The sequence below is a fragment of the Nicotiana sylvestris genome, chromosome 11 (genome assembly GCF_000393655.2).
Source record: "Nicotiana sylvestris chromosome 11, ASM39365v2, whole genome shotgun sequence".
NCBI lineage: Eukaryota > Viridiplantae > Streptophyta > Magnoliopsida > Solanales > Solanaceae > Nicotiana > Nicotiana sylvestris.
Window position 1 is genome coordinate 17,545,864 of NC_091067.1, and position 15,027 is coordinate 17,560,890.

General features: G+C 38.6%; 2 protein-coding genes across 2 annotated transcripts; both read left to right on the plus strand.

The window, feature by feature from the left end:
• The first annotated feature begins 3,863 nt into the window (after positions 1–3,863).
• LOC138880774 (uncharacterized) lies at positions 3,864–4,369 on the plus strand. Its single transcript, XM_070160950.1, has 2 exons — positions 3,864–4,132; positions 4,216–4,369. Exons 1-2 carry the CDS (start codon positions 3,864–3,866, stop codon positions 4,367–4,369), a joined length of 423 nt encoding a protein of 140 aa, XP_070017051.1.
• A 169-nt stretch (positions 4,370–4,538) lies between these two features.
• Positions 4,539–4,847, plus strand: LOC138880775 (uncharacterized). Its single transcript, XM_070160951.1, has one exon. It carries the CDS (start codon positions 4,539–4,541, stop codon positions 4,845–4,847), a length of 309 nt encoding a protein of 102 aa, XP_070017052.1.
• Positions 4,848–15,027: the final 10,180 nt, after the last annotated feature.

Here is a 15,027-nt window from a genome sequence, read left to right on the forward strand (position 1 = left end):
ATTAAATGTTTAGATCCCTTTAATATTGTAATCCTTTGTGTTGGAATCCATAGTGTTTACAATACCTCGCCTTATTTTTTTTTATATGTTCAATACTTCAAATTTCAACATTGTTACATTTTTAACTCAATTGATTTCTCAACTAAAGTTTCCTTAAATCGTTTGAGGTTGTACTTTACTTAAAAAGGAATTTCTACTATGTTTTGATTTATTTATTTCTCGTATTAAAGGTAATGATTCATTCGATATTGTACTTTAATTGAAAAGGATTTTTTCTTTATCAAATGATTTCTAAAAATAACTTCATCTTTTCTTGTTGATTTCTTAATTGGGTTGGAAGTTGTACTCTACTTTATGTTAAGTGAATGAGGCTCCTTGAACATTCTTAATTGTATTGGGTAATGGAACCTATGAACTCAGTAACATGAGAATATTGTTGAGCAATGTGAGACAGAAATATGTGGGCACAAGATGCTGGGGAAAATATTATGGTTTTATTTATTGGCACATGAGTTGTCCGTGCGGTTGTGATATAAATATGGGCACGAGGTGCCGTAAAAATATGGAAGTGAGATGAGACTTATATTATTTATGATTATGAAATGAGGCGTCACAAGGTGACCTTTACTCGAAAGGATTATATTCAAAAGATGCTTATTTGAAAGATATTTATTTGAAGGAAATATATTCGAAATATATTTATTGAAAAGCATATTGTCTTAGAGATTATTACTTGAAGGATTTATAGGCGAAAGATTCATATTTGAAGGACTTGATTAATTGATTGCACTTGTATTTATTATTTGTTGAGAAACATTTATGGTGTTCTTGTTGCTTGCTATTTATATTACTGATTGATCATTGTTGCCATCATTGTTATCTGCTTCCTATTATTTTTGTACGCTATATTGCACATGGTTATTGGGTAGTCTGGTCCTAGCCTCGTCACTACTTCGCCGAGGTTAGGCTAGGCACTTACCAACACATGGGGTCGGTTGTGCTGATACTATATTCTGCACTCTTTTGTACAGATCTCAGTGCTGTAGACTTCGGACTGCAGTAAGATTGTTGTTTCTTGTTCATCAGGTGATCCGAGGTAGTCCTGCAGGTGTTCGCAGGCCTTGGCGTCTCCTTCTATCTACTATTCCTGTTTCTTTCATGTATTTTCAAAGATAGTGTTGTATTTATTTCTTTAGACCTTTATTTGTAGTACTCCTAGACAGTCTGTGAAGTTGTGACACCAGTCTTGGGTAGATTTGTTATGGATTGGTATTAACAGTATTATTAAAACTTTACAATGCAGCCTTCCGCTTATTCAATTCTGTTGTTATCTAATTGTTGGCTCTTAACTGTTATCGGATTAAAAATGGAAACAAGGTAGATGGTTCTGTTGGTTGGCTTGCCTAGCTTTTACTAGTAGGCGCCATCACGACTCCCGAGGGCGGAAAATCCGGGTCGTGACAAAAGTAAAAAAGAAAAATTTAAAAATCATTTTTTCTTGCTTCTCACTCTCCCAAAAGAGAGTGAAATACACACACTCTGCCACATCAACTTTAAGGGTGCAAATAATTCTACTTTAAAATAGTTTAGGAGGGTAATAAAAATCCCGCAAAGATAGAGCGTGTAGTTGAGAATCCGGATATAGGTCAGGGGGTACTTAAGCATTTTTACATTAAAAAATATACTTGTATTTTTATTATTTTATTCTTATTTTCTGCATATATACAAAAATCATTACTAAATTTCATTGCTATCTTTTGATGTGGACAACAAATTTCACAATTGTCATTTAGAAGTGAATCCAGAGTGAGTTTAACTGAATTTACTACTTTTGACTCGAATAATTTATGTATATATAATAAAATATAAAAATATGTAGATTATTTTGCATAAGAATAGGCCATAAAAACAACAGTATATTGACTAACTTTAATTTGTTGCCTTACAGCTTATTTGGATGGTTGTTCCCCGTTGTATCGTATTGCATTGCTATTCCAAAACAATATTTGTTTTGATTGTTTTATTAAATTGGTTGTATTGTATTGTTAAATTCATTGTTCCGGAAAAATGAAAAATCCCCTTTTTTGAAACACCCGATTTGGTGTGGTGGGATTGTTTCCTATTTTCTTCCTAATTATGCCCTAACTTATGACTCCAAAATGCTATCTTATCCTTTAGCTTTTACATTTTTAACTCCAAATCTCCAATCTATAACATATATATTTTTTTCCAGAACATCTACCGCCAACGTTAAAGGTGTTTTGTTGCTTTCTGTTTCATTTTTTCTCCTAATTTACTTTTAACTCAATTCTAATTAGATGTGCTCCTTTTTTTGTCTTCTTCTGTCTCGCTCATTTGTTCTTCTTTCTTAAGGTGTTCTTCTTCTGTTTTGTTTTTTAAAATTATTTTTATGCATATTTGATAAATTTAATATTTAAACAATTGAGGGTATTTTAGTAAACTTATCAGTTACAGTATAGTACAATACAGTCAAACTAAACAGCAAAATATTATTTAACAATAACAAACAATACAATCTATCCAAACATTGTATTCATAAAACGACACGATACAATACGATACAATACAATATAATACATTATAAAACGACGGGGAACAATGATCCAAACAGAGCGCTATTGTTTGAGGAATCTTACCATTGTTTTCGCCAATTATCACTTCAAACTTGATTTAATGTGAAATGTATGATTTCACCAATTCTATATAGAGTTGTGTTTATTCCGCTTTAAAAGAATATAAGGGGGTAATAGTACCTTCGCAAAGTATAGGTGTCTAATTGAAGTATCAAGACAAGTTTAAGGGTGTTCTTCTACCTTTTCCCTAGTTTTCAATTACGAGGAAAAAAGCAATTCGATCATCTTTACTTGGAATATATATTTGCTTAAGATTGGTGAAAAAAAATATTTATTTAAAATTACCAACTAATAATCTAATGTAAAACAGTGGACGACAAGGAAGACGGATTGGCGAGCATTATAGGATGAGTTACGTTTTACGTCAACATTGAGAGAATCTTATCTTAAATATTATAATAGTAAAGGTTTAAGATTTCGCTTTCTTCTTTTAATTTATTTATGGTAAAATAAATAAAATCAACCCTAAAAGATCAGCATGCAATTGTTTAGTTAATATGTCCTTTCAATAATAGCCGAATTCTGATTTCATGACCAATTTATTAATGGAGAATTAGTTAAGCAAACAAATTATAAAAAGAAAAGAGCTATTCTTTTCTTCCAAAAATATTACAATCTTTTATTTGTTGCCTTGAAAAGTTTTTTTTCTTCTCCTCAACTTGCACCTTAAAAGTTATAAAAAGTATGATATTTTCTTCTTTTTCTTTTGATAAAGGAGATATGTGGATATATGGTTTATTAAACAAACGTACAAGCGAGAGATGCTCCTTAACATCACATATCACCTGTAAAGGAAGTGCAAAAGCCTTGCACAGTTGCACTCGTGTTAATTTATGCATATAAACTTTATCACTTAGTCATAAAAGGATGGTGCATATTATTATTTTAATTTATGAGTCTTAAAAATCGATTATATTGCTTCGTTTCAAAGAAAACACTTACTTTGAGAAATATCTCTCTATATATATATCCCACCTCCTTTATCACTAAGCTATCATTTAGGAGCCGTAGCTGGTGATCTGGGTTTTTTTCCTCTCCACGAAGATTCTCCCATCGTCTTACTAGCCGATCTTGCCCTCCCTGCTATTTTGACGTCATATCTAATATTCAAAGTTTGCCTCGATTGGTGTTGTTCTCGCGGCCTGCACCACCCTAGAATTAATTACAGGAGACAATAATAAAGTCCCGAGAGAGGTCCTATGGAGATGTATGGAGGCTAACGGTGTTCCAATAGCGTACATTAGGGTGATTAAGGACATGTACGAGGGAGCGAAGACTCGGGTGAGAACTACGAGAGAAGATCACTCTGAATTTCCCAGTGGAGATGGAGTTGCATCAAGGATCGGCTCTAGCCCGTTTTTGTTTGCCTTAGCGTTAGAGGTGCTGATGCGACACATACAAGGGGAAGTGCCATGGTGTATGCTATTCGTTGATGACATAATCCTGATTGACGAGACACAAGACGGAATTAACACTAGGTTGGAAGTTTGGAGACAGTGCTGGAATCTAAGGGTTTCAAGTTGAGTAGGTAAAAAACTGAGTATTTGAAGTGTAAGTTCAGTGATGGGATGCATGAAGAAGGAGTAGAAGTGAAGCTTGGTACTCAAGTCATCCCCAAAAGAGGTAGTTTCAAGTATCTTGGGTCTATTATTCAAGTCAACAAGGAGATTGACGAGGATGTTACTCATCGTATTGGAGCGGGGTGGATGAGATAGAGGCTCGCCTCGGGAGTTTTGTGTGATAAGAATGTGTCACCTGGACTTAAGAGCAAGTTCTACAGAGGGGTGGTTTAGACCGACTATGTTGTATGCAGCTGAGTGTTGGCCCGCCAAGAAGTCCTATGTCCAGACGATAAAAGTAGCCAAAATGAGGATGTTGAAATAGATGTGTGGACATACTAGGAAGGACAAGATTAGGAATGAAGTTATTAGGGACAAGGTAGGAGTGTCATCTGTGGAGGACAAGTTGCGGGAATCGAGGTTGAGATGGTTTGGGCATGTAAAGAAAAGAGACATAGCTGCTTCAGTCAGGAGGTGTGAGAGGTTGTCCATGGCGGGTCTGAGAAAGGGAAGGGGTAGGCCTAAGAAGTATTGGGGACATGTAGTTAGGCAAGATATATCAGTGCTCCAACTTACCGAGGATATGACCCACGATATAAAGGTGTGGAGGTCGAGGATTAGGGTTGTAGGTTGACAGATAGTAGTGTGTTCCTCCTAGGCTTGCCAGACTAGTACTATTTTTGTATTATCTTATTCATGATTCTTTACTATTATTTGTTGTGTCATTCACGTCGTTACCATATTACATTGTTGTTACTATTATTTGCTACTTGTTGCTTTATCTCTATTGTTCCTTGAGCCGAGGGTATATCAGAAATAATTTCTCTATCTCTATAAGGTAGGGGTAAGGTCTGCGTAAACACTACCCTCCCCAGACCCCATTTATGGGAATACACTGGATTTTTTGTTGTTGTTATTGTTGTTGTTGTAGTCCGGTACACAAAAGAATCTAGCATTCATGTGGAGTCTGGGGAAGGGCTGCACCACAAGGGGGTGTGGTGTAGGCAGTCTATTCTTAAGCAAGCGTCAATGGCTGATTTCACGGCTCGAACCCGTGACCTATAGGTCATAACAGGACGACAAAGATACCACCATCGTCTCTCTAGCCGATCTTGCCCTCCTGTTATTTTGAGATCATATCTAGTATTTAGAGTTTGCTTTGTTTTGATAGTGCTTTTGCGGCCCACACCGAAACCGTTCTTTACCCCTAGAATTAATGCAGCCAATAATGAAATGGTCAATAAAATACATTGAGTAAAGAGGCTCAAGATAATACTTTCCCCTAATCCAGTGGCGGCTCAAACCTAAAGCCCTAAAGTAGTGGCTTTAGTTACTCAAATTATATATAGTATAAATAATTATATATTATTAGTGAAAAACAAATTAGTTTTAATCATTTGTTGTCAATTTTTAAAGTTTATACTAAAAATTGTAGATTATTAATTTGCATTTACTTCCTATTTTTTATTATTCTTTTTTGTTACCTCACGCATGGTAGATGGACTCAACTTCTTAATTTGTCTAACCCACTTCAACTTGAATGAAATTTGTTTATGACTATGATTTTGTAGAATCTTCTTCTATTCTTTAAGTACTTTTTAGACAATTTTTCAATTTTAAGCTAATGAAATTATGAAAGAATTTGATATAAAAAAGCATTTCTTAAACTCGAATATCCTTTGAGGCCTTTTTTGAAAATTTTGCTTCAGATCACATGCAGTGTCGAGCCGCCTCTGCCCTAATCCGTTAAACTTGGTTACCCCACCTCATTATTAAATCGTGTTTTTAAATGAAAGAAAAGATAACAGGATAAGAGATCTCTTATATTTTAAGTTACTTCAGAAAAATTGAATGAGGCATGTGACATTGGTCAAACACACAGGCATTCTCAATGGTATTGGTTTGAACTTTGAACTAATAAAGGAAACTGGTCCTCAAGGAGTAAAGTACAGTGGAGTAGGTTTTTGGTAGTTACTTTTTGGTGGGGATTCAACTACTCCTATGATATGCAATATAGAGTTGCTAGTTTGCTTAAAACAAGCAGCAAAATAACAATCCAAACAAAACTCAACATAGATCTAGTTAGAAGCGAACTCAGGATTTAAAGGTAGCGGGGCACATAAACGAATTGCTCAACGAGTATCCCCATCAGCAAATGCGGAACCAAGATTTCAAGCTTATGGGTTCGAGATTCTTATTGTTTAAGTTACTGGATTCTAAATTAATAATTTATATATATTTAATAGATTTTTAAAGATAAATACAAGGTTCGAATCAAAGCTACTAGGTTCGGCGGAACTCGCTTCCGATACTTTAGCTCTGTCGCTGCTCATCGGGCTTTTGATCTTAAGTGTTCCAAACAAAATCTATGATCGTTTACACACACACACACACACACACACACACACACACACACACACACACATATATATATATATATATATATATATATATATATATATATATATATATATATATATATAATTTTCGCAAAGGTTAACGGGGCCCGATGATCCTTCTACTCAAAACATAGGTCCACCTCTCTGGTAGATAAGGATTTAATTAATTTACATTCGATGTTTATACCAGCGTAATAAACAAGAAAAAAGTGTCCGAATATAAATCGATACGAGTTAATCATAGTTAATTAATTGACATACATTAATTGTTTTACTAGTCATGATAATTTTGTGTAGTTTTATATAAACACCCCAATGAAAATGTTTTTTTTTCCTAGATGTATATATTGTCACAGGTTCTTGTTTCATACTCAATTATATTGAGAAGCCACCAAGTATGACGCATCACTTTTGGTAACAGTTTGTTATTACTTTTTTCTGCGTTTTTGCTTCTGTGAAAATAATAATAATAATAATAATAATAATAATAATAATAATAATAATAATAATAATAGAAGTTCTATATGAAAGGAATTTTTTTTATTACATCAGGGGATGGGGAGGAGGAAAAGATTAAGGGAATGTTATGCTATAAATGCTATTATAAACCTTTATAGGGGCGCAGTCAAAATTTGAGATTTATGGGTACGGGATTCTAGTTATTTTAAATTATTAAGTTCTAAATTAATAATTTCTACATATTAAACAAAATTTTAAGACAAATATAAAGTTTGAACCAATATTACTATCTAGCTCCGCCTAACCATTTACTTCGACTATGAAAGACTAGAGAAGTATTATTTTGTGTCTCATACAACTTACATTAGTTGTATGAGGCTCTTTTTTGTCTCACAAATTTATGGACCCAAATCTTACATTTCTGGGTCTACAGAGATCTGGGTCTACAAAACTATGAGACAAAAAATTTACCTCATACAACTAGTGTCAGTTGTATGAGACACAAAATAAAATTTTCCGAAAGACAGGGAGCTTATAAAGTCAGCTCACCCGCAACCCCATAAAAGGAAGTTGACTATCCAATCTAGTTAAAACAAAAATCAATCATGGAAATCAGCGAAGAACAATACTTAAAACTAAGACAAGAATATATAAAATTTTGTATAGGTCGACTAAGAGATTAGTGTATGGGTCAAAATCTGACCATACGTGGATTAGCATTAAAGGGAATGGTAAAGGGTCGACTGAGCCGTGGTCTATCCACAAGGCATAATAATGATAAGTATCTTCACCACTCCCGAGATTGAGCCATCAGAAAGCTTGTACGAAAAAACATATGTTGTAATGTTTGAGGGAAATAATGAAAAGTATAATCAAGAGAGAGGGTATTCTGGCTAAAGACCGTTGGACAAAAGGGAACATTTGTAATATATATAAAATGTAAGAAGGCAAGAAAAGGGGACTGACTCCCTCAGAAAAAAGAAGGATAGAAGAACAGGGGGAGACCTCCAACAACAAAGCGAAAGCCTAGATTTATAATCTTTGTAATCATCATTGTTGAATCAATAAAGATAAATCTCATAGTCATCAATGGCATTCCTTTCTTTCCTTCTTTGCTCTTGCATTACGGAACAATGTACCAAAGATGTAAGCTTATTATTATGTTGGATCTCTTTTAGTAATCTTAAAAAGAGATATAAACTTGGTTATATTCGACTCTCGTATTCAATATGCTCAGATCTAGAGTTAATTATTCTTGGCTAAAATTTATCCTTATTTTCTTCATTAATTAGTTTAACAAAAAACTTCGCACTTTTTGGTCAAACAATTTGGTGCCATATGTGGGGATTTCTTAGCCAAATTTTTAGTTTCCTTTAGATCTAAAACCAGCCAAGTATCATTTCTAGGCTGTCATAGCCTCACCATCTCGGTATAAATGCCAACTCGAAAAAGTAGTAGAAAAGTTTTCGAGATAACCAAACCAATCTAGGTCAGATCTCTACATGAAATCGAAATCATGACCGACGTCTATGCAAAACCCACGCCTCATCTGTAGCGATGGGTTTGGCACGTCATACATGTTCAGAGTAGAATCACAGTCACTACGCGCCTAGCATGATCGTAATCCTATTTAACGTATCCACTCTATATACCGACCTATACTCCCACCCCTTAGAAGGGACAATAGCCTACTAAGTAATTCTCTGAAATAACGAGTGTATCCTGCCTTACTCTCGTACCCGCACGCACTATGTGATTTATGAATAAAGCATGACATGTTTCCCTTATTGTTTGTGCATATCGGACGGATCGGACTGGGACTCGGTCTTGATATCCCAAAGGGAAAAGATGTTAAGTTTGGCCTACGATAAGCCTAGACGCGACTAACGACGAAGCCAAACACGGCTGCTACATCTGAAACCGCCATTCAAGCACGAGGCGAAGCAAATAACCCCACATCGCCTTTTCCCCCCTTCACCGACTTTCCGGGCCAAGGTAACAGGCAATTTCGTTTGGATTTAACTTATCATACTCTCTTTTGGCTCAAAACATGAACATGAGCGTTCTCACAAGTACGCGTACAAGGAATGAACGCCACCAAACACACCAAAAAATATTCCGTACCATGCCATATCGCAAGCAACGACCGAGCAGAGCCCTCTGCGCCATACCGCATCATAAACAACAGAAACGGCCTAGAATAGGCCGACATTATTAAGAAACAATCTCCGAAATTAGGGACTGAGCAACAGGTCCATAAAACGTATATGGGCTCAAAAAGCCTAGTGCCTAGTAACCCAAACAATGAGTTCATCATCCGTCTCGCCAACAGCCTTTCCAGGTCGAGAAACAAAGGGACCAGATAAACCGGGACTTCACCGACGTATACAGACTATGCAACAACGCACAATACTCTCCAACGAAAGCAAATTTAAGTAAACCGAGACTCACCCTGATGCACGCACAAATAATGCGTTAACGAGTAATGATCTCTAATAAAAGTAATGCGACAGACAAATCTCACCATCCTGCCAAACCCGCTCATCGCCAAGAAAATAAAATCCTACTTCGCTCGAACTTACAATGGGTTACAATTCGATCTCGCTCGAACTAAAACCCTTGCGGACATCGGCCATCGCTAAATAAAAGGAAAGTTCGACCTCGCTCGAATATATAAGTCAAAATTGACTTTGCCCAAGTTGGCGTCTCCAAGTTCGACCTCGCTCGAATATATAAGTCAAAATTGACTTCGCCCAAGTTGGCATCTCCAAGTTCGACCTCGCTCGAATATATAAGTCAAAATTGATTTCGCCCAAGTTGGCGTCTCCAAGTTTGACCTCACTCGAACATATAAGTCAAAATTGACTTCGCCCAAGTTGGCGTGTCCAAGTACGACTTCGCTCGAATATATAAGTCAAAATTGACTTCGCCTGAGTTGGCGTCTCCAAGTTCGATCTCGCTCGAATATATAAGTCAAAATTGACTTCGCCCGAGTTAGCATCTCCAAGTTCTCGCTCGAATATATAAGCCAAAATTGACTACGCCTAAGTTGGCAACTACAAGTTCGATATCGCTTGAATATATAAGTCAAAATTGACATCGCCAAAGTTAGCAACTATAAGTTCGATCCCACTCGAATATACAAGTCAAAACCGACTTCGCCCAAGTTAGCAAGTCTGAATTTGACCTCGTTCGAATATACGAATCAAGGTTGGTTCCGCCAAAGTTGGCAAGTCAAAAATCAACCTCGCCCGAATTTGCAGATCCAAAGTGACTTCATTCGAACTCACACAACGAGATCCGACCTCGCTTGGATCAAGCAAACTAGATCCACCCTAATTCGACTTCCCAATTAAAAGATCAGGGACTCATCACGGAGAAATCTGAAGATCTTCTCCCCACGAAAGAAAAAAAAACAAAAAAATGGGAGAGAAGGAGAAAGAAAGTCAAAGAATACACAAAGGCGAAGCAACTATTTTATTCAAATGTACGTGTGCAATAGCCGCGCCTTATAAAAAGGCCAAAACGAGCCCTCAAAAAAAAGAAAACAAACAACAAAAAAACAAAAAAAAAAAACTAAGTACAAGAGCTGCAACAAAGCTTCACTCGGCGTCTTCTCCACCGCCGTTCTCCCCAGCGTCATCATAATCAGAAGGAAGCCCATCCTCAATATCAACTCTATCATCGGCCTCCAGTGTCGCAGGGTCGTAACTGCAGGCAGTATGAGCCTCACGTGCCTTCGCCTGAGCAACTTCAAAGGCGGCCTCATGAATGTTCCCCGCCTCCCACAAACCCTTGTATATATCATGTTGGTCCTCAGCATAGACTCATAGCTCATACAGGTGGCGGCGAACAGTAGCCGATGCGGACTCGTGAGAAGGAGCTTGAGCCAATAACTGCGGCTTCTCGGCTTTAAGAGCCGCAACTCGGTCTCCTAGGCTCGAAGTATCCCGTTTGAGTTCACCAATCCGCTCCTCGAGCCGTGCCTCCGTCAGCGTGGTCGTCGCCCTCTCAGATTCCTACTCAAACTTGAGAATGCGGATAGTGTCTTCTTGCGCCGCCGCCCACGCCAAAGCGAGCACCCTCGGCTGCCTCCAACTTATCCACATTCTCCGTCCATTCTGCACTAAGAGCATTGAATCTAGTAGCATTTTGCTCAAGCTCAGCCTGTAAAGATAACACCTTCGCATGAAGGTCCTCGCACTCCGCGGTAACCTCTTTGCCCGCCTCGAGCTCCTCGTCATGAAGTATCTCCTCAAGCTCACTGCATTTGCGGATAGTCCGCATCAGTTCCTCATCTCTTTTCTCCAACTACTCCCTAGCAGACTGGGTACTAGCGCTCGTTCTAAGCTACTCGCGCATCTCGCGGCACCTTTTGCGATACCGCCGATACTTCTCGGCCATTTTTAGAAAAATCTCGGCCAGCATTTTATCCCTACGGGCGCTCTTGATCTCCAGCATGTATGCCTAAAAGAAAAAAAAGAGGAGAAAGAGTCAGTAAAGGCAAAAGTCGCAAAATAAAGAAAACAAAAGGGAACTCACCCTCAGACCCATCGCGGTCACACCGCGTGACAACTCAGAATCGCTGACTTCCTGAAAAGCTCCTCTTTCATTGGTGGAGCATAGAAGATCAAACTATGGCACCAAATCCACTGTATCCTACAATAGGTTGAGGTCCGACGGGATTTCGAGTATGCAGGAAGGGCCTTCTTCCCTTACCTCGGTCCTGGTGAAGCCCTCCTCGAACATCTTCATGTCCTCATGGTCAATGTCTGGCTCAATTTTATAATCCTCAACCATGATGCCTTTCCCTTTCTCATCGGCCGATGAAGGGGCGCGGTTCTGCCGAGATGACGATGGTCTTCTCGGAACAACTACAGCGGCTTCGGAACTCCGTCCCTCCGCTAAAATAGCCTCTTGAGTGCTCGCAACGGGCATTGCCTATACCTCCCGGCTGGCCCCACCACTGGTTTCGAGTATCGTCTAAACAAGGTCGCTCCTCAAGGGTGCTTTAGTGATAGAAGCCTCTTCCAACACTACCCTTCGTCTCTTTGACGGGGCCTCTTCACTATCGACACGAAAAGATTCGCCCGTTGAACGAACTACGGGGACTGGAGTCTCCGGTTGAGAAGCAACCTCCAAACGGATGGCCTCGACCGTAGGCTCGGTTCGACGAGCGGCCAGACTCTCTACACCCTCACCTGCAGCGACTCTTGGTACGGGCCAGACGGAGGGTACCGGTTGACGGAATGCGAGAAGAGGAGCCCTTGTCCTTCTCACTCCTCTCCGACCTATCAACAAGGAGGGATTTGATCATATAACGATAAGGTTAAAGATATTATGAAGAAGAGAACAAAGAAAAAGCACAACGAGCCGACTCACTAGTAAGAGGTTTGTGCCCAAACTTCTCATGAAAAGGCACCCACTTACAAATCCCCATCGTGTGGGGGAGAATTGCGCTTACCCACTCGCGAATATCGGCAACTAGAGGGGGAGGTAGTCTCTTGGCTACAAAAGCAAAAACAAATCCTCAGCGAAGTTGTTAAAGGAAGATGGCTGACGACCGTCTTAAGAAAAATTGCATAAAGTAAACAGGAAAACTTACGAGCAAAATTTCACGTCTCAGTAAACCCTTCCGGGTTCGACACGACGTTCTCTGTTCGGACGTAGAAGTAGCTCTCCCAAAAAGCGGCGATTGGCCTTATCATCCATCTTCACCACCAAACTCTTAGTTCCTCGATTACGCATATGAATCATTGTACCCTAAAGAAAATGGGGGCTAAGAGGTGGAGCATGTGCCCTAGGAAAATTCCTCGGCCGACCAACTCTGCATACTTGATTAGCATGAGGAAGAGCTTGTACGCATACGGATAGAGTTGAGCCAGACACACTTCATAGAAGCGGCAGAAATTCGCTACCAGGGAAGGAAGGGGAAGCGTGTACCTAATAATAAAGGGATACACGTAAAACGTGCAGTAGCCCGGGCGGTGTAAATACAATATGTCCTGACCCGCCGACACCATTTGGATGTGATCGGGGATTCCCCACTTGGCTTTGAGCGCCGCAATCACCGCAACATCCATAGTGGAAGGAACATGCATTGATTCATCTCCGGCAGGGATGTTAAAATAGGTCCTCGTCTTTCCCGGGCAGGAAACCACCTTATCCACCATCGGAAACCCCTCGTCTTCCACCACCTCCACTCCTTCTTCGAGTAGGGATGCGTTATTTTCCAGCACCAGAGCACCTACAACTTTATCAGAATGTGAAGAAGTACTAGCCATTTGTTTCCTTCGATCGAAAGAAACGAAAGTGATAAAGGAAAGAGACAACGGTCACAGCGAATTCTACCAAAAGCAGAAGTATGAGAGACTCGAGAAGGAGGAGAAAGTTTGCAAATCTCTTTCTTAAACAATCGAAAAGCGCAACATCCAAATGAGAGGCTCCCCCTCTATTTATAGGGATATAAATGCCTTGAGCAGGAAATCCAAGAGCCGCCAGTTATAAAACGGAAAGGGCACGGGAAACAACACGATGCCTGGAAAATGTGCGCCATAATGACGCATGAGAAGTATTTATGACATCTTGAATTGACGTGACGATCCAATTCTGAACTGACGTAATGGTCCGACGCAATTCTTGAAGCGTCATGTCGCTACCTCGCCATGAGGATCTCGTTCCTCGTATAAGGCATTCAGATTTCTCCTAATTTTTGAATCAACAAAGTCTGCCCATCAAGCTCGCCAAAAGGCGACCCCAACGGGCGGAGGGACTAACTGTATGGGTCAAAATCTGACCACACGTGGATTAGCGTTAAAAGGAATGGTAAAGTGTCGACTGAGCCATGGTCACTCCCACAAGGCGTAATAATGATGAGTATCTCGGCCACTTCTGAGATTGAGCCATCAGAAAGCTTGTATGGCAAAACATATGCTTGAGGGGAACAATGAAAAGTATAATCAAGAGAGAGGGTATTCTGGCTAAAGACCGTTGGACAAAAGGGAACATTTATAATATATATATATATATATATATATATATATATATATATATATATATATATATATATATATATATATATATATATATATATATATATATATATAGATAGAAGGTAAGAAGGAAAGAAAAGAGGACTGACTCCCTCAGAAAAAAAAAAAGGACAGAAGAACAGGAGGAGACCTCCAACAACAAAGCGAAAGCCTAGATTTTGGTTGCTAATCTTTGTAATCGTCATTGCTAAATCAATAAAGATAGATCTCATAGTTATCAATGGCATTCCTTCCTTTCCTTCTTTGCTCTTGCAATACGGAACAATGTATCAAAGATGTAAGCTTATTATTATCTTGGATATCTTTTAGTAATCTTAAAAAGAGCTATAAACTTGGTTATATTCGACTTTCGTATTCAATATGCTTAGATCTAAAGTTAATTATTCTTGGCTAAGATTTATCCTAATTTTCTTCATTAATTAGTTTAACAAAAAGCTTAGCACTTTTTGGTCAAACAATTAGGTCACCAAATCTGCCCAAATTGTATCCTTTGAATTTCGCGAGACGGTTTTGAAAATAATCTTGTTAGGGGTGAATTAAGGTATTATCGAGTTAATTAAAGACATTGCTCGGGAGAAACTAACCTTTTATCAAGATGATGTTATTTTTTTTTTTTACAAATGCAAGTGTGCAAAAGGAACCTGAAAAAGCAAGTATTTGTGCAGTGGCAATTGATGCTAGTGGTATTTTGCTTCATCCCTTTGATTTTCCAATCCAATTGGTTGGGAAGCCAATATTGAAGTTGTGGCGGTTAAAGAGGCTTTGCAAATTGTTATTCGTAAAGGTTGGAGAAAAATACATATCTTATCTTACGCGAAAAGAAATGCTAATTATATTACAGGCTTTAATTTCATCTCCGTGGATTGTGTAAATTTTTTGTAAAGATATTGGTCACCTAAAAGAT